This window comes from Hyla sarda, chromosome 8 (assembly GCF_029499605.1).
Source record: "Hyla sarda isolate aHylSar1 chromosome 8, aHylSar1.hap1, whole genome shotgun sequence".
Taxonomy (NCBI): domain Eukaryota; kingdom Metazoa; phylum Chordata; class Amphibia; order Anura; family Hylidae; genus Hyla; species Hyla sarda.
The window spans coordinates 22,051,380-22,073,886 of record NC_079196.1 but is presented as its reverse complement, the minus strand read 5'-3'; the positions used below and the strand labels follow the sequence as shown (position 1 = coordinate 22,073,886).

The 22,507-nt window shown below is 43.6% G+C and overlaps 1 protein-coding gene across 18 annotated transcripts in view; it reads right to left on the bottom strand.

Annotated features, from left to right (window-relative positions):
• The window catches only part of R3HDM1 (R3H domain containing 1), a 104,717-nt gene that overhangs the window by 6,753 nt on the left and 75,457 nt on the right, over positions 1–22,507 (bottom strand). For all 18 annotated transcript variants that reach the window (XR_008847254.1, XR_008847255.1, XR_008847253.1 and 15 more), the window contains 7 exons: positions 14,328–14,600; positions 13,698–13,821; positions 6,519–6,676; positions 4,793–4,947; positions 4,471–4,568; positions 4,031–4,203; positions 1,771–1,915 (listed from right to left, as the gene is read on the bottom strand). Coding sequence is in view for 15 of the 18 variants with exons in the window: in XM_056536307.1 (XP_056392282.1) it covers positions 1,771–1,915; positions 4,031–4,203; positions 4,471–4,568; positions 4,793–4,947; positions 6,519–6,676; positions 13,698–13,821; positions 14,328–14,600 (1,126 nt within the window). In the remaining 3 variants the exon portion in view is untranslated. The remainder of the gene's footprint in view (positions 1–1,770; positions 1,916–4,030; positions 4,204–4,470; positions 4,569–4,792; positions 4,948–6,518; positions 6,677–13,697; positions 13,822–14,327; positions 14,601–22,507) is intronic.

Here is a 22,507-nt window from a genome sequence, read left to right as displayed (position 1 = left end):
CATTGCCCGGTGGACGCGTTACCGGTAGGCAAACATCCTTTTGTATGTAGGCTCTTACAGGGAGCAAGATTTAAACGTCCTCCCCGTCCTAGATACCAGTGTACTTGGGATGTCTTCCGTGTGTTGGAATTATTTTCCTCCTGGGAGGATAAGGACGCACTCGCTTTAAAGTTTTTATCCCTCAAACTTACTACCCTGTTATGTTTAGTGTCCATAAAGCGGGTGTCGGATGTTAAAGCGTTGGATATTTCCAGGCGACAGTTTTCGCCGGAAGGGGTACGGTTTTTTGTGGTTCGCAGAACCAAGAAGGGACTTCAATCCGTCTTCTACCCCTTTTTTCCGGATAACCCACGTCTGTGTGTAGTACGCTGTCTACATACGTACGAGTCTCGCAATCAATTATTGATATCGTATGTCAAACCTCATCTTCAGGTATCCTCGGCTACTTTGGCCAGGTGGGTGAGGTCAGCCATGGAAATGGCTGGGATTGATATCTCTCTTTTTGGTGCCCACTCTTCTAGAGGGGCTATGGCCACCAAGGTGGTTACTTCAGGAGGTTCGCTTTCGGACCTATTATTGGCCGCCGATTGGTTGTCCGAGACTACTTTTAGGCAGTTTTATTTTAGGCCACAAACACACGTTTCTGTGTCCGTACTATGACATGTCTGTTCTTATATCTTTATGTTAAGCACAGTTAGCTTTAAACTTGCAAGATATGAGCCTCCTGTCTGATATATAAATCGAGATTTTCCTAGCTAACGTGACGGAAAATAAAAGTTATATGAACAGGAGGCGAGTATCTTCCCTCCCTACCCAACCCTGTTATGGTGTTTCTTTATCATTTCAGGCTATTGAAGAACGGAACTTTCTTCTACACGGCAGAGACTGAGGCGTCCCTGAATTACAGTCGTTATGTTTTTCTGTTCCAGTTAGAACACAGTTGGTTGAGGCCCGGTTGGCCTTGACATCCGGTTACCAGGAGTCGGAGTTTCGATTAACGTCGGAGTGCTTCCGGTGTGACATATTCCGTGCGCTGTTCCGGAGTTCGCACGAAAGAAAGAGGAGGAGGAGAGCCAGACAGCCCCTTATTTAGGGTTGCCGACCCATTGGGGGGGGGGGGGGGGGGGGGGGATCCAGGGGCTGCTGGAAGTTGTGGTTTTAATGAAATTTTCTTATACTGAAGTAAATGAATTGTCTGTAATTTTCTGCTATGGGCATTAAAAAAGTTTAATGCAAGATACTCGCCTCCTGTCTTCATATAACTTATTTTCCGTCACGTTAGCTAGGAAAATCTTGATTTATATCCTGTATTATACTCCAGAGCTGTACTCACTATTCTGCTGGTGAGGTCACTGTGTACATACATTACTTATCCTGTACTAATCTTGAGTTATATCCTGTATTATACTCCAGACCTATACTCACTATTCTGCTGGTGAGGTCACTGTGTACATACATTACATTACTTATCCTGTACTGATCCTGAGTTATATCCTGTATTATACTCCAGAGCTGCACTTACTATTCTGCTGGTGGGGTCACTGTGTACTTGAACCCAGCGTTCTGAACATAATGTTCAGAACAGCGGGTGCCTGAAAAAGATTGTGGAGGTCCCATCGGCCGGACCCTCGCAATCAGATATTTTATCCCCTATCCTTAGGATAGGTGATAAGATGTCTAGGGGCAGAGTACCCCTTTAAGGCTTGAAAACTGCCCACATCAAACAGGATGCAATGCTATATTTTCTTAGACAAATCTATCAACACTTACCTTGTCCTGGAGCAAATGGTCTAGAAAAGTGCGGAACTAGAGGGAGAGGTGTTAAACCAGGGCGGATATTTTTCATGTTGGTTATTTGGACAGGAACCGGTGACTGATTGGGCGAAGTTATTGGACTGCTTAGATGTGAACTATGCTGCAAAAGAGAACAAAGGACACATACAATACTTTACCGGTCTACATCCAAATAGAAAGAAGCATTTTTGTGTTAAAAAATAATAGATAACATTTTTTAACAAGTCACAAAAATGTTGATTGGTTGGGTCTGGGTGTTCAGACCACCACTGACTGCTAGTTAGAGGTGAGCGAAGTGCACAGCTGAGAGCTTCTCTCCCCGATTACCTACACAAGTCAGGCATAGTAGTGAGCTGGTGAGAGAAGACAACTAGACCCCAACAGATCAATGCTTGTGTGGTACAAGCATGTGCATCCGAAGGGGCGGAGGGGGGGGGGGCAACCCCCGAAAAATGCTCCTTACATGACAGGTGTGATGGCTTCTCCTGCTCCCTGTGTATTCTTATGTGACAGGAAGATGTAATTGCTTCCTCTCTTATTGTCCTGATTGGAGCAGAGACGATTTCTACCAATTCTCTGAGGGAATGTTTTAGGTGCTGCACACAGTACTTGCATGCTACACCTCCCCTCCTGTGCTCAGTACAGGGAAGATAAGATGTCCCATACAATTTTTGACAGGCAGGAGATTGACTATTCCATAGCTGTCAATCCATCCATCTCATATCTATCTATCCGTCTCATATCTATCCATCTATCTCATATCTATCCCTCTATCTCATATCTATCCATCTCATATCTATCTCTCTATCTATCTATGTTGGCCCAGTATGGGAGTTGTTACCCCTGTCAGGCAGCCTCCCTGCAGTGTCCCCTGGGCCCCCCTTACACCCATCCCCTTATGTACATACTGTATGTTTTGTCATGTATTATGCTGTAAATTGTGTAAAGAAGTGTAATAAATTTAAGAAAGGTTAACATGTGATCACCAGTTGTCATGTGACTTGTCATGTGATTGTTACCCAGGAGGTATCAGTGACCAGGTGACTTAAGGGTGACCAATGGGACCCCACCGGAGTCTCCCCAATAAAAGCCCCAGGAGGAGTCTCTTCTCTCTCTTAGTTCCTGAGTCTTTGCAGAGGTGCAGTCGAGCCTAAGAGTCTGGAGTCATAGGAGCCTCAAGTCAAGTCTACAGCCACAAGCTACAAGTCTGCAAGTAAACTAAAGAGACAGCTTAGTCTGTCTCCAGTCAAGTCAAGTCAGTCACTGATCACTGCAAGTCCCAGCAAGCCCTTAAGGTCTCTCAAGTCACTGGTCACCGCTGTGGGCCCCGCTACATTGTATAGGCTGCACCATCTGTCACTCAGTAAAGCTACCATTTTCCGTAACTTGGCGTTGGAGTCATTATTGCCCCCGTGCCTAGCCCAGGATACCTTCTGGTGGTATTGAAGATAAATCATGCCCTGGAGTCACGAATACAAGGGGTTAATGCCATCTGCCCTGCATCACACCCTCTACCACATATCTATCTCAAATCTCTCTCATCTCATATGCATCCATCCATCTCATATCCATCCATTTCATATCTATCCATCCATCCATTTCATATCTATCCATCCATCCATCCCATATCTATGGATCCATCCCATATCTATGGATCCATCCAATCCCATACTATATCCATCCATCCATCCATCCCATATCCATCCATCCATCCCACATCCATCCATCCCACATCCATCCATCCCACATCTATTAAATTACATTGATGATGGATAGATATCTATCTATCTATCTAGTTCAGTGTTTCCCAACCAGGGTGCCTCCAGCTGTTGCAAAACTACAACTCCCAGCATGCCTGGACCGCCTTTGGCTGTCCGGGCATGCTGGGAGTTGTAGTTTTGTAACAGCTGGAGACACCCTAGTTGGGAAACCCTGTCTTCGATTTTGAAGAAGGGTCAATCAGGGAGAACTGGCTTCTAACCTCTAGGGTTTTCGCCTTCTTCTGGATCAACCCTGCAGGTAATAGGCTTAACTGGACGGACAGATGTCCATAAACTATACTGCTTTGTTACAATACCCATACAGCTAGCAGTTAGATGAAACAACATTCTACATGGCCAAACATGAGATATTCCCATCATTTATCTATGCAGAATCCAGAGTCACAAGAAATATTCAACAGCCATTTACAACCAGATAAATCTCTAAAAAAAAAAAAAAACTCCCCCTCATTTACCTGTGTAGACAGATCCAAGCTCCCATACTCTGCCGTTTTATGAGCCCTCTGATGGTCACAATAATATTTATTTGGCTTCCACTGAGGCGGTGAATGTGTTTGAGGTGGTGGGTGGTTGTTAGGAACATTAAACTGCATCATTAACATTCCACCAGGAGGGGGCGGTGCTGGTACTGTTGAAATATTTGGAGATAATAAAAAAAAAAACAGCATTAGAAAAAATGCTTTGGAAACAGCGCCCCGTCTGTTCAGAGGCCTTGTCTGGTATTGCAGCTAATGACAACAAGTGAGTGCTGAAAATGAGAGGCAGCCAGTGGACAGGTGTGGTGGCGTTCTTTTGTTTTGATTTTGTGTTTTATTTTATTTTTTGCAAAAGCAGGCATGCTTCTATCTATCCCATATATCTCTATATGTACCACACACATGAAACGTATAGATACCTGCACACTGAGGACCTGGCAGAGAGCTACAAGGAGATGTCGTCCTTGGAAATTGCATCTGGTCAGATCCTGGATGCTGCATATACCCCACTGAGGAGCTGTGAAATACAAGTGGTATTGTTGTAAAATGTCCTTATATTATAGAGCAGTGGTCTTCAACCTGCGGACCTCCAGATGTTGCAAAACTACAACTCTCAGCATGCCCGGACAGCCATTGGCTGTCCGGGCATGCTGGGAGTTGTAGTTTTGCAACATCTGGAGGTCCAATAGGTAGGAGACCACTATTATAGAGGACTGTATATATGTGATAGACTGTCCATACCTCAGGTTATTATGCTGTCCTGGCGAGATGACGCTGTAGTAAACTGGCATCCCTGTGATCGGTAACTGTCCCTGGTGGTGGGACTGGTTAGGAATGAGCACCTGTTGGTGATATGGCTGTTGTGGCACAGACTGGGAGCCTTGCCGAACGGGAACCTAATAAAACAAATCCATCAATAGATTACAGTGGTCCCTCAAGTTACAATATTAATTGGTTCCAGGACGACCATTGTATGTTGAAACCATTGTATGTTGAGTCCATAACTCTATGGAAACCTGGTAATTGGTTCCGAAGCCACCAAAATGTCATCCAAAAATAGGAAAAAAGTGAGTATTAAACAAAAACAAGTAGATAACTAATATAGATAAAGCAAGTCCTTACATATAAAAGTTAGAACGATCTGCTGGGAGCTGTAAATCATTGTCTATTTCAGTGTTTCCTAAAGAGGGTGCCTCCAGCTGTTGCAAAACTACAACTCCCAGCATGCCCGGACAGCCTTCGGCTGTCCAGGCATGCTGGGAGTTGTAGTTTTGCAACAGCTGGAGACACCCCCTATGGGAAACCCTGGTCTATGTAGAGGACAGAAGCTTCTTCAAGGTCCTGTACAGAACACGCACTGTCCTAAAAAAAAAAAGTCAAATGGAGCCGCCCTCACCTGATGTCCAAAAGGAGCAGCTAACCCTGGCACAGGAAAAGAGTACAGAACATGTAATACCTCCCTGTACTGTAGGGGGCGCTACCAGACACCAGTCAGTTTATGCACTTCAGTAATACAGGTAAAGAGTAAAGAACATGTAATACCTCCCTGCACTGTAGGGGGCGCTACCAGACACCAGTCAGTGTATGCACTTCAGTAATACAGGTAAAGAGTACAGAACATGTAATACCTCCCTGTACTGTAGGGGGCGCTACCAGACACCAGTCAGTGCATACACTTCAGTAATACAGGTAAAGAGTACAGAACATGTAATACCTCCCTGTACTGTAGGGGGCACTACCAGACACCAGTCAGTGTATACACTTCAGTAATACAGGTAAAGAGTACAGAACATGTAATACCTTCCTGTACTGTAGGGGGCGCTACCAGACACCAGTCAGTGCATACACTTCAGTAATACAGGTAAAGAGTACAGAACATGTAATACCTCCCTGTACTGTAGGGGGCGCTACCAGACACCAGTCAGTGTATACACTTCAGTAATACAGGTAAAGAGTACAGAACATGTAATACCTTCCTGTAGTGTAGGGGGCACTACCAGACACCAGTCAGTGCATGCACTTCAGTAATACAGGTAAAGAGTACAGAACATGTAATACCTCCCTGTACTGTAGGGGGCGCTACCAGACACCAGTCAGTGCATGCACTTCAGTAATGCAGGTAAAGAGTACAGAACATGTAATACCTCCCTGTACTGTAGGGGCACTACCAGATAACAGTCAGTGCATGCACTTTACAGGGGTTTTACCAGTGAAATGTACATTCTGATTGGTCGGTTCTTCCAGCCCTTGACCCATTTTGCAGATTCCATAGCATTGTATGTTGAGTCTGGTTTCAAGTTACAATGGTCCAGAAAAGATCATTGTATGTTGAAACTATTGTATGTTGAGGCCATTGTAAGTTGAGGGATCACTGTATTTTATAAGGTGAAAATAACCCAACGGCAATGTATCTGGGCAGCTGCCAGTACAATACTTGTATAAAATGCCTTATCACAACTGGTATTACCTGGTATGAGGGCACTGAGGAGTGCTGCACCATTACACCGTGGATGGGATTGGCAATGTTACCATGTTGGCCGCTGACCAACGTCTGGTGCTGAGGCTGCTGTACGTTGACCATGCCTTGGTAGGTTGGCTGCTGGCTGGGCATTACTGCAGGATAAACTGGAACGTACAAAGAAAAAATATACGAGAAAATAAAATCTGTATACAAGAAATACAGCCTAAGAGGAACAGATCACTAACATGGACATCCTATTTAAGGGTTAATATTCGAGACAAGACAAGGAAATGTGTCATCAGAAAATCATTAGTTGGTCAAATCAAGTTTTAAAGCTAAAAAGATATTTAATTCTAATTTTTGGAAATATATTTTTTTCCAATTTTCCATTTTAATACATTATATATAAAATTTTAAATAATCCTACAATCTTGCAGTTCTCATTCTGGCCACTAGACCTAAAACTAAGCCCATAGTAATTTCCTATTCTGGAGGAGACTGCTTGAATGCAATTTGTACAGCATTACAGTGAGAAGTGACATCTGTATATAGAGAAGACAGTTGGAGCTCGGTCTCCCCCTCCCTGTGAAATGACCTCTTTAAAAGGTCACAGAGCATGTCTAGAAACATTTCCCATTAGTGGCAATAGGACAGCTCCTGTCTTTTGTTGCCGATATCCACGGAGTCTGCTGTAATGCTGTTAAAAACAGCTCAGGCAACATGGATGCTCCCATGATAATGTACAAAAAAAAAAAAAAAAAAGACAAACATTCGAAAAAAAGAACAGGTTTCTGTACCTGGCTATAATCAGTAAAAAAACAAAACAGTCAATGTAAGGACTTAAAAGTTTCAATTTACTTTTTACCCCATTAGAGTCCCATCAGCTATAACTCTCCCCCCCCCCCCCCCCCCCTTTTTTTTTATTTTTATTTTTAAAGCTATGTATTTAGGGCCTTGTAGATTGCAGGACAAGTGGTAGATATAATGTAAAGGAGCATTCCTGGTCCATATACTCAATGTAGTATTAAGACGCAATGTGCACAGAGCCTGCAGTCTAGAAGTAGGACCAGACAGACATTAAAGGGGTACTCCGGTGAAAACCTTTTTTCTTTTAAATCAACTGGTGGCAGAAAGTTAAAACATATTTGTAAATTACTTCTATTAAAAAATCTTAATCCTTCCAGTACTTATTAGCTGCTGAATGCTACAGAGGAAATTCCTTTCTTTTTGGAACACTGATGATATCATGAGCACAGTGCTCTCTGCTGACATCTCTGTCCATTTTAGCAACCATGCATAGCAGGTGTATGCTAAGGGCAGTATGGTGGCTCAGTGGTTAGCACTGCTGCTTTGCAGTGCTGGGGACTTGGGTTCAAATCCCACTAAGGACAACAATAAATAAAGTGTTATTATTATTATAATATCAGCAGAGAGAACTGTGCTTGTGATGTCATCAGAGAGCATTCCAAAAAGAAAAGAATTTCCTCTGTAGTATTCATCAGCTAATAAGTACAGGAAGGATTAAGATTTTTTAATAGAAGTAATTTACAAATATGTTTAAATTTCTGCCACCAGTTGATTTAAAAGAAAAAAGGTTTTCACCGGAGTACCCCTTTAAAGGGGTTGTCCAAGATTAAAATGCTGCTTCATTTTTGCAAAAACAGCACCACTCCTGTCCACAGGTTGCATCTGGTATTGCAGTGAATTGGACTGAGGTGAAAGTACTACACACAACTTGTGGATAAAAGTGGTACTGTTTTGGCAAGGTTTTTTTTAATCCATTCCTAGACCACTAGCATAAAACAGTCCACCCTGACTATTGCAATGGCAGGACAGACAAGGGAGGTTGCAAAGGCAAAATAAGAAAGGCAAACCACATAGGCAAGGGTTTTGTATTGCAGGATACGATATGAATGTCAAAAAGTCGCTGGTCCTACCTCTGGGACCCGCACCTATCTTGAGTGCTCACCAACCCTCCCTGGGCCTGTCCGATGTAACTAACATTGACATTAATAGGGCAGTGGTCAAGTCCTGGGGAAAAAAAATTGTGGGAACTCACCCAACATTTCCACTCAAGGGCTGATCCAATGGGAGTTCTATTGATGGGAACAGTGTTTCCACTGTGGAAAAAGAGCAGGAACTCCGTTCCCATGCGTTCCTGCAGGACTTAAGCCCTGTAATAGGGGTTGCGCACACATTGTAGCACCATGAAGTACACAGTTGCCATTATTCCCGAATTATAGAAACAGCTTAACTAGCAGTGCAAAACTGTTTATGTAACTCCCATAGAGGTTAATAGGAGTTACATAAACAGCCTCTTCTGCAGTTTTCGGCTTTCCAATTACCTCTGAAAGCTGCAACCAGGCTAAGGGAGCCAAGGGACACTCAATCATGAGATATACTCTGGTCCCACCACTGAGACCCGCATGTATTAGACATTTATGGCATATCTTGTAGGAATAACCCTTTAAATGACCCAGGATTATAATGGTAACTATAATGGTATACCTTGTTACATAATGAAAGAAGCGATCTGATTGGTTGCTATGGGTAACTCAGCAACCTTTCCTCTGGACAGATTTTGATAAATCTCACCCCCCCCCCGCCATCCATATGTTTAATCATTTAAGCACCACAATCAATCCTGATCACATAATGGGGGAGATTTATCAAAACCTGTGCAAAGGAAAAGTTGACCAGTTGCCCATAGCAACCAATCAGATGGCTTCTATAATTTTTCAGAGGCCATTTATTTTTTTTAAATGAAAGAAGCGATCTGATTGGTTGCTATGGGCAACTGGGCAACTTTTCCTTTGCACAGGTTTTGATAAATCTCCCCCATTATGTGATCAGGATTGATTGTGGTGCTTAAATGATTAAACATATGGATGGCGGGGGGGAAGATTTATCAAAACCTGTCCAAATGAAAGAAGCGATCTGATCGGTTGCTATGGGCAACTCAGCAACTTTTTCTCTGGACAGGTTTTGATAAATCTTCCCCCCCCCCCCCCCCAAGGTGTACAGCTGCGTCCATGTTATCACCACAATGTAAACGTATCACCTCCCATGACATCCATGAATGTCAATGTGCACTAATGGGTTAAAAGGGAGAAAGTCTGCACCGCGGTTTGCCCGACAGTTACATTGGGGTCCATAGCTTCAGCCGCTGCGCTTCAGCTCTGAATATAGAGCAGCATTTCCCAAATTGTGGTAGATAGAAGTAGAAGGAGTCGGCACTCGTCTGTAGTGTGGTGCACGTGGACCAGTAGACATATGCAGTAGGTAGAAGAAGTCCCGGCACATACGAGTTGGATGCAAAATCACCTCAAGTGTTTATTCATATGAATAGCAATACAGCGGCTCACAGGACGCGTTTCGGACACCTCGTGAAATCAGTTGATGAAGGCCACAAGGTGGCCGAAACGCGCCGTGAGCCGCTGTATTGCTATGCATATGAATAAACACTTGGTGATTTTGCATCCAACCCGTGTGTGCCGGGACTTCTTCTACCTACTGCATTTCCCAAACTGTGTGCCTCCAGCTGTTGCAAAACTACAACTCCCACCATGCCCGTGCAATGGCAAATCCTTAACTCACAAAGAGTCATCCTCCAGCACACAAATGGGGAAAAACACCCTGTAGAGGAAACCTCTAGGGCAGCGTTTTCCAATCAGGGTGCCTCCAGCTGTTGCAAAACTACAACTCCCAGCATGTCCGGACAGCCAACGGCTGTCCGGACATGCTGGGAGTAGTAGTTTTGCTACAGCTGGAAGCACCCTGGTTGATGAGAAACACTGCTTTAAAGGGGTGGAGGCACCCTAGTTGGAATCCACTGCCTTAGAGGGCGTTTTTCCCCATTTGTGTGCTGGAGGATGACTAGGAGTTGTAGTTTTGCAACAGCTGGAGGAACGTGGTTTGGAAAACACTGATATATATATAGGCCACATCTCACAGCCTGTGTGTGTAGACAAAACATCCGTCTGCTGAAGGCCAAAAGACTCCAAGCCTGTACAATTCTCTCTAAGATCTTTGTGCCAGGCGAAAAAACAGATCAGTATAAAGTCTCCTGTTAAGTTTAATTCTCAGCCTGAGCCCTTTCCAAGAACAAACGCCCCCCGCCGCTCATCAATAGCCCGCTCGCTCCAAGTAACACCTCCCCGTACGCCGGCACATGGCACCGCGCTTTCAGCTCCATAATGCCAGAGAATTTAATTTACATTTCAACAATGGCACAAAAAAGATCTGCAATAATAGGGCCGCTCCAGCCTTAACAATGGGCCCAAACATTTCCCGACGTATTTAAAGATTTATCCGCTAAATGCAGAGCAGTGCTCGTAAGGTGACTGCAAATTTCCTATTAAAAGTGGGCAAAAATAACATGCAATCATTTCTGTAATGGTCGGGGGTTAGAAAAGGGCCCATATTTTTCCTGTAGTCGCCCATTTACATATGAAGGGCTAATCAACATGTATAGACCGGGTGCAGTTGAAGCCGGTCGGGCTGACAGTCAGGTGACACCCTCCCCCCCCCCCCCTCCAGTCTAAATGATGTCACCTTGAACACCACCTTGACTCCAGCCATTGCTGCTTTCTGCTGTTTACTGGTTGCATGTAGCCGGGGGTCAAGTCCTGGGAAAAAAAGTGTGGGAACTCACCAAAGATTTCCACTTAAAGGGGTACTAGATATCTTATACCCTAGAACATTGGGTGCAGCGCCGGATGGTGACGTCGCAGCCCCTCAATGCAAGTCTATGGGAGGGGGCATTACTGGGACATCACAAGCCTATGCCCCGTCTCACCATTCATCCGGCACAGAGCAAAGCTCGCTCCATGCACCGGATGTCTGGGGTGCTGCAGCCGGGATCGCGGGGGTTCCCAGCAGTAGGACTCCCATGATCAGACATCTTAACCCCTATACTTTGGATAGGGGATAAGATGGCTAGGGGTGGAGTACCCCTTTAAGGGCATGTCCTGCAGGACTCCTACTAATGGGAACTGCATTCCTGCTGTGGAAAAAGTGCAGGAACTCAGTTCCCATGAGTTCCTGCAGGACTTGAGCCCTGCATGTAAGGGACCCAAGTTGATGAATTACAGGGCCCACAGCAACTAGTGGATTATCATGCTGAAAGATTTGAAAAACGGGGCCCAGATGCTGTTTTCATAGTAATTACCCTAGCAGTCTATGTCTGTTCCTATCAAAACTGATGTCCCAAGTCGGGGGTTAAATAAGGGCCCATATTTTCCTGTACTTGCTCATGAACGGGCTAATCAACATACATAGTCAAGGTGCAGTAGAACCACGTCGGGCTGACAGTCATGTGACCCCCTCAGTTCTCTTGGGGTGGGACCAAATGATTCGCCTTGAACATTCCACAAGGTCAGACCTACCATAGGTTCAAGGAGCCAGCAGATAAGGGGGACCACGGCCACTGCTGCTTTCTGCTGATTACTGGTTGCATATAAGGGACCCAAGCTGATGAATTACAGGGCCCACAGCTACCAGTGGGTTGTCTGTCCCTACGAAAACTGATGTCTGAAGTCGGGGAGCTACAAAAGGGCCCATATTTTCCTGTAGTCGCTCAATAACATATGAAGGGCTAATCAACATGTACAGTCAAGGTGCAGTAGAAGTTGGTGGGGCTGACAGTCATCCTATAGGATATACTATACCAAATATCACTAGGGCTTACAGATCTCTCTGTCTCACATACAGCTAAGCTTGCTACGGCCAATTTCATTAGAAGCCAGTTAACCTATCCGTATGTTTTAGGTGTGTGGGAGGAAAATGGAGAACCCAGCGGAAATCAACACAGGGAGAACATAGTCAAAGTCAAAAGGTCCCAAAGACAAAGGGGGAGATTTATCAAAACCTGTGCAAACGAAAAGTTGCCCATAGCAACCAATCAGATCGCTCCTTTCATTTTGAAAAGGCCTTGTTAAAAATGAAAGAAGCGAGCTGATTGGTTGCTATGGCCAATGCTATGCATTTCCTCTGCACAGGTTTTGATAAATCTCCCCTAACGTCCTTGATGATATTACCCAAGGTTACACTCAAACTCAGGGCACCATATTGCTTATGTGTTGATAATGCTGGGGTGTGCTCATATATATAAAAGAATCAAAAAGGGATGGGGTGGGAGTCTTTACCCCAAAAATCCTGACGAGTCACCTGTGGTACAGTAGGGCTCATTAAATATAAAGTGCAACTTTGGTATGAAAAGAACTTGACATGTCTTGATGATATGTAACAAGTATGGTGGGGGGGTCTAGGTGCTGAAATCCCACCAATCACCAATATAAACAGGAGCATATGAGAGCTTTCTCTCTTTGCTCGTTGAAGACCGGCTCATAGACAGCACTTTTTTGGCATCTCATCACCTGGACCCCCACCAATAAAAAAAACATCCAACACGTCAAAAGTTTCTTTAAATTACACTTTAAAAGAGGCTCTCCAGTGAGAAAATTATTTTCTGGCTAAAAATAAAAATAAATAAAAATTTTACTCACCCTCCTGATGTCTCTTCATTGCTGTTCTGATCCTCACCAGGTCTGGTTGATCTTCACTTCCTGGTTCCGTCTTGACATATAACGAATGTCTACTCATTGGCCTTGGCAGAGCCTCGCCTCAGCTGGTGATTGGGCTTTTTTTGTGTGTCAAGATGAGGACCAGGAAGTCGAGATCAGTGGAACCCAATGGGGATCGTAACAGCAGATGGAGGACAAAACGTTGTGTGCTGTTTTGCTTTTGTTTTTTACAATATTGTTCCCACGTTTAAAATTTATACGAAATTCTGAAAAAAATGCCACCAGGCACATCTTCAATTAGAGAGCCATATTAGCTGCATATAATACCATGGGAGATTGAAACAAAATTGTATAATGTAGCCCGATAGTATTATCCTTCACCAGTCAATTGTCTTGACAGCATCCTCATGGCGGGACTGTGATCAAAATTTAGAAAACATCAAATATTTTGTCATTGCAACCAGGGAGAAACATGTAGTGAGAGACCAAGAAATTAAACCGAAGAAGAGAAAGTGGCTGGAAAAGAGACCGGTTCACTGTGAGAAACTTAAACCCTCTCATACAGCGCCCCGGGCCCGCATCCCGCCGCTCCACGTCTAAAACGTAGCAGATATAAGGGCAGTAGAGGGGGGGAAGGTTACAGGCAGAGGGACATACAAACCTGTTTGGTGGGCAGCTTGTGGCAGTGTTTGGTTTGGTTGAGAAGCGAACTGCACCGATGAGACGGGTCGATATTGTTGGTTGGAGTGAGGATACTGGTTTGGAGCACAGTAGCAGGTTGGCATCTAGACAAAAAAGTAAGTAAATTGGGTTGACATTTAACGCAACAATTTATAACCAAGTCAGATCAGTTATCAAGTCAATTGTCTCTAATGACATTTGTGTTTCTAATATTTAAAAAAGTTATAATTTTTATTTTGATTCATTTAATTCCTCCCACCTATCCAATCTAATTGTGATATTGATAATGAGCCAAAATAATGTTAATATGAAAACATTACATTTTTTAGTACAGCTGCCTCTAGTGTTATTTCACGACGGGAAAATGTTAACTTATGCAAAATAAGGCAAATTTTTTTTTTAATAACTCCCATCTCTGCACTGAGAGAATTCGCCAATAAAATACAGACACCCGCAAATGAGTCTGTTGTCACATTATAAACCTTCAAGCCCAAAATCGGATTCCGCTAATGAATGCGACTTCACCATTAGCAGACGCTAGAAGCTTCTGGTGTCCTTTACTGACATCTTCCTCATTAGCACCTGAGCTATTCCCGGGGGAGCCCCGTACCTGCTGGAGAGAGGGGGGCTGGATGTATCCCTGCGGCTGCAGCACTGTGGGATTGACAGGCTGGCTGGAGGCAGAATAGTTAGGGGGTGGCACAGACTGTCCAAATGGTGGTGGAGGAGGAGGGGGAGGGGGGAGCGCCATGATGTAGCCAGACTGTGCGGAAGGTTGAAGCACCACAGTGGATTGGAACATGGTCGAATGAGCATCTGAAGACTCTGCCGATGGCTGTCTGGCAAGACTCATATGGCTAAACTGAGAGCCCAGGTTGTCTGGCTATACAAAGAAAAGAAGAAAAAAAAAGATATAATAGTATACACACCAACAAAAATAGAAAATTATAATAAAAAAAGACAAATCTGAAATATGGAAATTACGTTTCCAGCATACATTTATTCATCTAAATCTTTATTAATACATCAAATAAAACTCTCAGAAAATGCCTTAAAAAATGTGTGGTGGCCCAGTAGAGGAGTTGCTCCCCTGTACCATTGCTGCCCTGTCAGGCGGACTCTATTCATCGACTTCTGGGCCCCCCTTTTGTCTGTGTCCCTAAGTAGTTAACTACCACCTGTGTTATCTATTGTAATGTATATAACTTGTCATATACCTTTAAGTAATGTTGTTAAGTGTTGTAACCAAGGAAGGTACCAGTGACCATGTGACCTATAGAGTGACCTACGGGATCCCTCCAGAGTCTCCCCCATATAAACCCTGGGAGGAGCTAGCTCAGTCTCTTGTCTCTTGAGTGCTGAGTGCAGTGAAGTCCAGAGAGAATGTCTGGTGTCCTGAGGAGGCCTGAAGCCGACCACGCAGCCGCGCAGCCACAAATCCACTGCCCCACAGGTGAAAGTCAAAATCTGGTAAGCTACAAACGGGGTGAAGTCTGTCTAGTCAGTCACAATCAAACTGTGTCCAGTCAGCGAGGCCCTGCATCAAATTGACCAAATCCACTACAAGTCGCAACGAGCCCTAAGGTCTCTGAAGTCACTGGTCACCTCCTTGGGCCTGTCTAAGCTGTTAAAGGGGTATTCCTATGGAAAACTTTTCTTTTTAAATCAACTGGTGCCAGAAAGTTATTCAGATTTGTAAATCACTTCTATTAAAAAAAATCTTAATCCTTCCAGTACTTTTTAGGGGCTGTATACTAAAGATATATCCAAAAAAGGAATGCATTTCCTCTGATGTCATGACCACTCTCTGTGCTCTCTGCTGACCTCTGCTGTCCATTTTAGGAACTGTCCAGAGCAGCATATGTTTGCTATGGGGATTTTCTCCTGCTATGGACAGTTCTTAAAATGGACAGCAGAGGTCAGCAGAGAGCACTGTGGTCATGACATCAGAGGAAATGCATTTCTTTTTTGGATTTCGCTTTAGTATACAGCCCCTAAAAAGTACTGGAAGGATTAAGATTTTTTAATAGAAGTGATTTACAAATCTGTTTAACTTTCTGGCACCAGTTGATTAAAAAAAAAAAAAAAGTTTTCTACGGGAGTACCCCTTTAAGACTGTTACACCTGTCTATCTCAGTAAAGCTGCCGTTGTTCTGTCACTTGGCATCGGAGTCATTATTTGCCCCCGTGCCTAGTCCAGGATCCAGCGGTATACCTTCGAATGGTGAAGCGGTTAAACCATGCCCTGGCGTCACGAACACAAGGTGTTAATGCCATCTGCCCCCAGGGTAATTCGATCTACCTTCATCACACCCTCACCACAAATGTATTAGCTTCCTTTGGCTTGGTTCACACCTAGTATTTGGTCAATATTTTAAACCAAATCTAGGAGTGGGTCAAAAACACAGAAAAAGGTGACATTTTTCCCCATTATAGTTTCCTCTGTCAGTTCCACTCCTGATTTTGGCTTAAAATACAGCCCAAAATACTACATGAGAGCCTAGCCTAACGAATTCAGTATGGGGGATATTTATCAAAACCTGTCCAGAGGAAAAGTTGCCAAGTTGCCCCCAATCAGATTGCTTCTTCTTCTTTTCAGGACTCTGAAAATTGAAAGCAGTGATCTGATTGGTTGCTATGGGCAACTCAGCAACTTTTCCTCTGGACAGGTTTTGATAAATCTCCCCCTATGACCCTAAAGCCCTGTTCATAGTGAGGCCTCATTCACACTTCAGTATGAGAATTTAGATTAAATACGGATGTATAATATGGAATTTATTTTATTTTATTTTACGGTATGATCACATGAAGCATATATGCTGCAGATTTCTGCAATAAAATCTGCAGCTTAACTTTTTTTTTTTTTTTTTTTTTTTTTTTTTTTAATATTCACTTTGGGAAACACCGGGCTAAGCTATCATACAACTACTTTAGCAATACAGAAGGTAGCTAAATCAAAGGTTTCGTATTATAACAGAAGAGAAGAACAGCATGGCAACTTCTTCCTCCCCCCAATAATTAAATAAAGTTTGTCATTTTGTTTGGCCCACTAAAGTCTATGGAGAACATTGACTCATTACTGTTACATCTATAGCGCAAGGCAGTTTAGAGAAGTGTGTTTTTATGATACTTTTCCATGCAGATTAAAAATTACCATTCACCGGCACATATTAACACATAAAATTAATAAAATAATTCCATACAAACTATCAAGCCAAAAAGAAAAAAATATATAAAAAGTTTGTAATTTTGATTTAAAACCACAAAGGCACAGGGTAAAATTGCCTAAAGAAGGTTAAATCTTAAAAATAAAAAAAAATTGTTAAAAGAATTAAAAATATAAAAACCTAATCTGTATAGAAACATCACAAATTAACATAAAAATAATAAAATACTAGGCGCAGAAGAGTTCCGGGCGGCACCACTGCTCTTATTGCTGCAAAAAATGTGCAAAAATATAAATCAAGCCTGCCCTGCATTTTAGCAATTTTAGCCCTGAATAATCAAGCCTGCCCTGAATTTATTTAAGTTTTATTGGACCATTAAAATTGCCCGCCGGCTGTTAAAGTAAAAATGACTTCACCCGAAGTTGAGGACAGGATAGGCGACAGTCTGTAAAAACGACCTCAGCCGAAGCTAAATGACAGGATGGGCGACAGTCTGTTTCACGGGATCTCCCGCTTCATCTGGCCTTTCGGCCAGATGAAGCGGGAGATCCCGTGAAACAGACTGTCGCCTATCCTGTCCTCAGCGTCGGCTGAGGTCGTTTTTACCTTCACAAGCCAACGGTCAATTTTAATGGCCCAATAAAAGCTACGCTTTATTATGGGTGAGTGCTTATGATTCCATCTTTTTGTACATTATTAAAATAATAAAATAAGTTTGTAAAATTTTTCAAGGGAAAGAAGAAAACAAAAAACTTTGGCACAGTATGAAAAAAAAAAAAAAAAAGGAAAAAATATAAATAAAAAAATAAAAAGGCCTCCATTCCTCCTCCTCCAACTTAATTAACACCTTGACAATTAAAGTAACGTTGATTCATCATAATTTGTTTTATCTGCCATCCCCGAGGAAGGCGAAAACAGCTTAGAGTAGCATTGTTCGTACAGTATCCTAGAACAATGCAGAACACATCCCAGGAGTTCAAAAATAATTAAGGAAATACATAACGCTGCCGGAACGTCTTTGGACTGCGTTAGCAAAATCGCGGACAATCTATAAAAATGACAATCTCGAAAAAAAAAAAGAAGAAAAAGTGATTAGAGGAGCCTGGAGGGTAGTTATGGCGATTTAGGATAATTATAGATACCATGAAGTAGAAAAAAAATTTACGGTATATATAGCAAAAAAAAATAAAAAATTAAAATAAATTCTGATTTGGATATACTGGTTATATAAGGAATTACGGTATGTGTTGTCCTGATGTCTTCCCGAATTCACCTCATCTGCAGTTATTAGGCTCATATTACGGCAGACTCTCGAAGACGCGGTAATGTGGATGCAATTAGCAAGTCACAAGATATTACAATCAATCTGGAAAATGGATCCTGACGGGAAGGAGAAGACTTTTGGCTTACGTGTCGTACGGTTATCTTACAAAAACTGGGCTTAAAAACAATAAGATTGGAGCATTATTCTGGAATCTTACGACTTTATATTAAGATTTATTATTAGTGAATAAATATGAAATATACACGGGGAAATTATTTCTGGGAAAAAAAATATTTTTGGGGGAAAATTGAGGATTGTTAAAACGTTATAGTGCATTCGAATTCGTATGCTGTTGTTGGAATGTTTTTTTTTTCTTCCCTTCTTTTTTCCTTCTATGTTTTTGCATGATAGGGGATAAGTGTCTGATGGTGGGGGGTCCAATCCCTGGGACCCCCCCCCCCCCCCCATCTACCTCTCATACAGGGACCCGGCATTACAGCAGCTCTGTTTGGCTAATGGGTGTGTAGTCAACACGCCCCCTCCATACAGCTCTATGGAAGAGGCAAGGAAGCAAAAATGCTGCATCTCCGCCTCTCCCATAGAGGTACATGGAGGGTGGATGTCGGCCGCAGAGCTGGTGCTCTGTACAGGAGATCGCGAGGGGGTCCCAGCGGTTGGAGCCCCCGCGATCAGACACTTATCCCCTACCCTGCGGATAAGGGATAAGTGTCTATGGCTGCAGATCTCCTTTAAGGCAATGTTCCCACCATGGAATTTATGAGCAGAATTCAGTGGGAATATTCTGCTTGGAAATTCCGCTGCAGCAGAGTCCCATTGCATTCAATGGGACTCTGCTGCACTGTGCACACGACGGAATTTCTGCAGCAGAATCCTGATTCCGGTGTCCGCAGAAAGAATAGACATGTCTATTCTGCTGCGGATTCTGATCGAAAATGTATTGGCGTCTATAAGACAGTGCATTTCCGTTCGGTCCTAGCGCCCACCGGAACAGTCAAAAGTGCGGAATGTCCGCCTATGTTTTCTGGCCAAATATTCCAAAAATTTTTGGCCGTGTGAACATGGCCTAAGGCTATGCTTTACATGGCTGAATGTGGCGGAGTCCTGTTTCCAATGGGATTCTGCTGCACCATGCAAATAGCGGAATTTCAACAGCAGAAACATCTGTCACAAAAATTCAATCCGCCTCCCAGGAACAAATGACCTGCCAATTCTCTCTGCAGAATCCAGTCAGAAATGCATTGCCATCTATGGAGATGGCACATTTTCAAGGCGCACATTTCGCTGTGTGACCATAGCCCAAGGCTCTCCATAGACTAGTGTATTTCAAGCGCATTTTGCCCTCCTGGCCTCACCATGGGTCATCAGACCTGTGATCAGGCCGTGACTTGCATCATAATACAGATGGTAAAATGCGCTGGGTTCACACATAGGGGGAAATTTATCTAAACCTGTCCTGAGGAAAAGTTGCCCAGTTGCCCACAGCAACCAATCAGATCACTTCTTTCATTTTTGACAAGGCCTCTGTGCAAAATGAAAGAAGCAATCTGATTGGTTGCTATGGGCAACTCAGCAACTTTTCAGGTTTTAATAAATCGCCCCCATAATATTTTGGTCAGTATTTTTAGCAAAAACCAGGAGTGGGTTCAAAACCTAGAAAACGTTGCAAGTCTTTCCTTATATATATATATATATATTTTTTTTTTTGTTCTAAAAATCCTGACTAAATCCTGACCCAATACTGTTGGCCCAAATACTACATGTCAATCCAGCCTTACAAAAACACACACAAATTTATCCCTAAGCCAAACTAATCTACACAAACTTTTTTCATTAAATATTCGCTCCTGAGGTTATTGTCAAAAGCTACTTAAAAAAACAAGTTAAAAAAATAAATAAAATAAAATAAAAAAAAGGAAAAATCCCAGGAAACCTGTATACATAATATGAAGAAGAATCCCATCGCAGCGGAACAATTTCACTTAATTAAAAACAACAAAAGGTGAAGGCGGTCTCCTCCATCTGCCAGACAGGAGGTATAGTGGACGCCTCAGGTGATGAATCGATCATCAATCATCTTCCGTTTAGTGCGGAGGGTACAGTGAGGAGTCCTACATTATATAGGAGTTTAGATTTGAGTCCATTTTGTACAGAGGCTTAATAGGGCACGGACAGAGATGGGGTCCTTAATAGGGCACGCACAGAGATGGGGTCCTTAATAGGGCACGCACAGAGATGGGGTCCTTAAAAGGGCACGCACAGAGATGGGGTCCTTAATAGGGCACGCACAGAGATGGGGTCCTTAATAGGGCACGCACAGAGATGGGGTCCTTAATAGGGCACGCACAGAGATGGGGTCCTTAATAGGGCACGCACAGAGATGGGGTCCTTAATAGGGCACGCACAGAGATGGGGTCCTTAATAGGGCACGCACAGAGATGGGAGCCTTAATAGGGCACGCACAGAGATGGGAGCCTTAATAGGGCACGCACAGAGATGGGGTCCTTAATAGGGCAGGCACAGAGATGGGGTCCTTAATAGGGCACGCACAGAGATGGGGTCCTTAATAGGGCACGCACAGAGATGGGGTCCTTAATAGGGCACGCACAGAGATGGGGTCCTTAATAGGGCACGCACAGAGATGGGATCCTTAATAGGGCACGCACAGAGATGGGGTCCTTAATAGGGCACGCACAGAGATGGGGTCCTTAATAGGGCACGCACAGAGATGGGATCCTTAATAGGGCACGCACAGAGATGGGGTCCTTAATAAGGCACGCACAGAGATGGGGTCCTTAATAAGGCACGCACAGAGATGGGGTCCTTAATAAGGCACGCACAGAGATGGGGTCCTTAATAGGGCACGCACAGAGATGGGGTCCTTAATAAGGCACGCACAGAGATGGGGTCCTTAATAGGGCACGCACAGAGATGGGATCCTTAATAGGGCACGCACAGAGATGGGATCCTTAATAGGGCAAGCACAGAGATGGGGTCCTTAATAGGGCAAGCACAGAGATGGGGTCCTTAATAGGGCACGCACAGAGATGGGGTCCTTAATAGGGCACGCACAGAGATGTGGGTCTACTGTAGCTCATTGCACCTCCAGTTTATACAAAGCAATGCTACTAGAGCATGGTCTCCAACCGTTGCAAAACTACAACTCCCAGCACGCCCGGACAGCCGGTGGCTGTCCGGGCATGCTGGGGGTTGTAGTTTTGCATTATCTGGAAGGCCACAAAAGACCTCCGGTCGGGTCTGGGAGGCAAAAATGTGGCCATATTGCACTCATCAGATACCATGCTGTACATGGTTCTGTGGTGACCCGATACAGGACTTTGTCCTGTCCCTTGTCTGGGGTCCCCTCGGCTAGAGTTCCTCCATTGATATAGGGCTCTCCTGCAGGGCTTGCCCTTGGTCGCCTCATGTAAAATGTGTTTATATTTATTTAATGTATAGAAACTATATGTACAGGACCTTAGTGGTCACATGATGTACGGTTGTGATGTGTAAGATGTACAAGGAACTTATAGGTCATGTGATGTACCCAGAGTTCACTGGGTTCATAACTTACAGGTTTCCTGACCAATGAGCTTTGTCCAGCCCCCTAATATATAAAGCGCTGTAGCTGCTAAATTCTCTCTTATCTCTTATTTTCCTGGCTACAAAGCAAGCAGCTCTCTTAGTTCCGGATCATCAAGAGAAGCACAAACATCTCAGCAGAAATCTCAATTCATCTAGGCCCAAAGCCTAAGAACCAGCAGCCACTAAACCGTGAGTTACAAAGCTCCATCTATCAAATCCTGTGTGACTACTACCAGCTCAAATCTTCTAAATTAGAAGCACAGTGGACTGCATAAAAGTCCTAGCAAAACCTGTGAGGAACCTGTATCCCGGTTCACTCTTGAAAAGACTGTTATGTTAAAGTCTGTTTAATAAATTCCGCAAGTTAAGTTTCTTTAGTTTATTCCTGAAATCTGCTGTGGACATTCTGTTATTTTTCCCTGCCGTTTGTGGGACGGTTGGCGGTAGGAACATTACTATTGAGGAAACCTCACCCTGGCGTCACGACATTCAAGGGTTAATACCACTTGGACCCCCCCCCCCCTAAATCATGAGATTGGGGATCTTGTGTTCCATTCAAGCATGCATATTGCTTCTATGCTCATTCTCTATGGGATTAATGGAGACAGCTAAGTACAAACCTTGGGCTGTCTTCTTTAGTCCCATAGTGGGTGAATGGAGTTCCAGGGTACATGCACAACTGTTGTTCAATTTAAATGGGAAAGGGTGGGGGATCTAACTATATGATGGATTAGGAGGAAAACTGCTGGGGGTCTA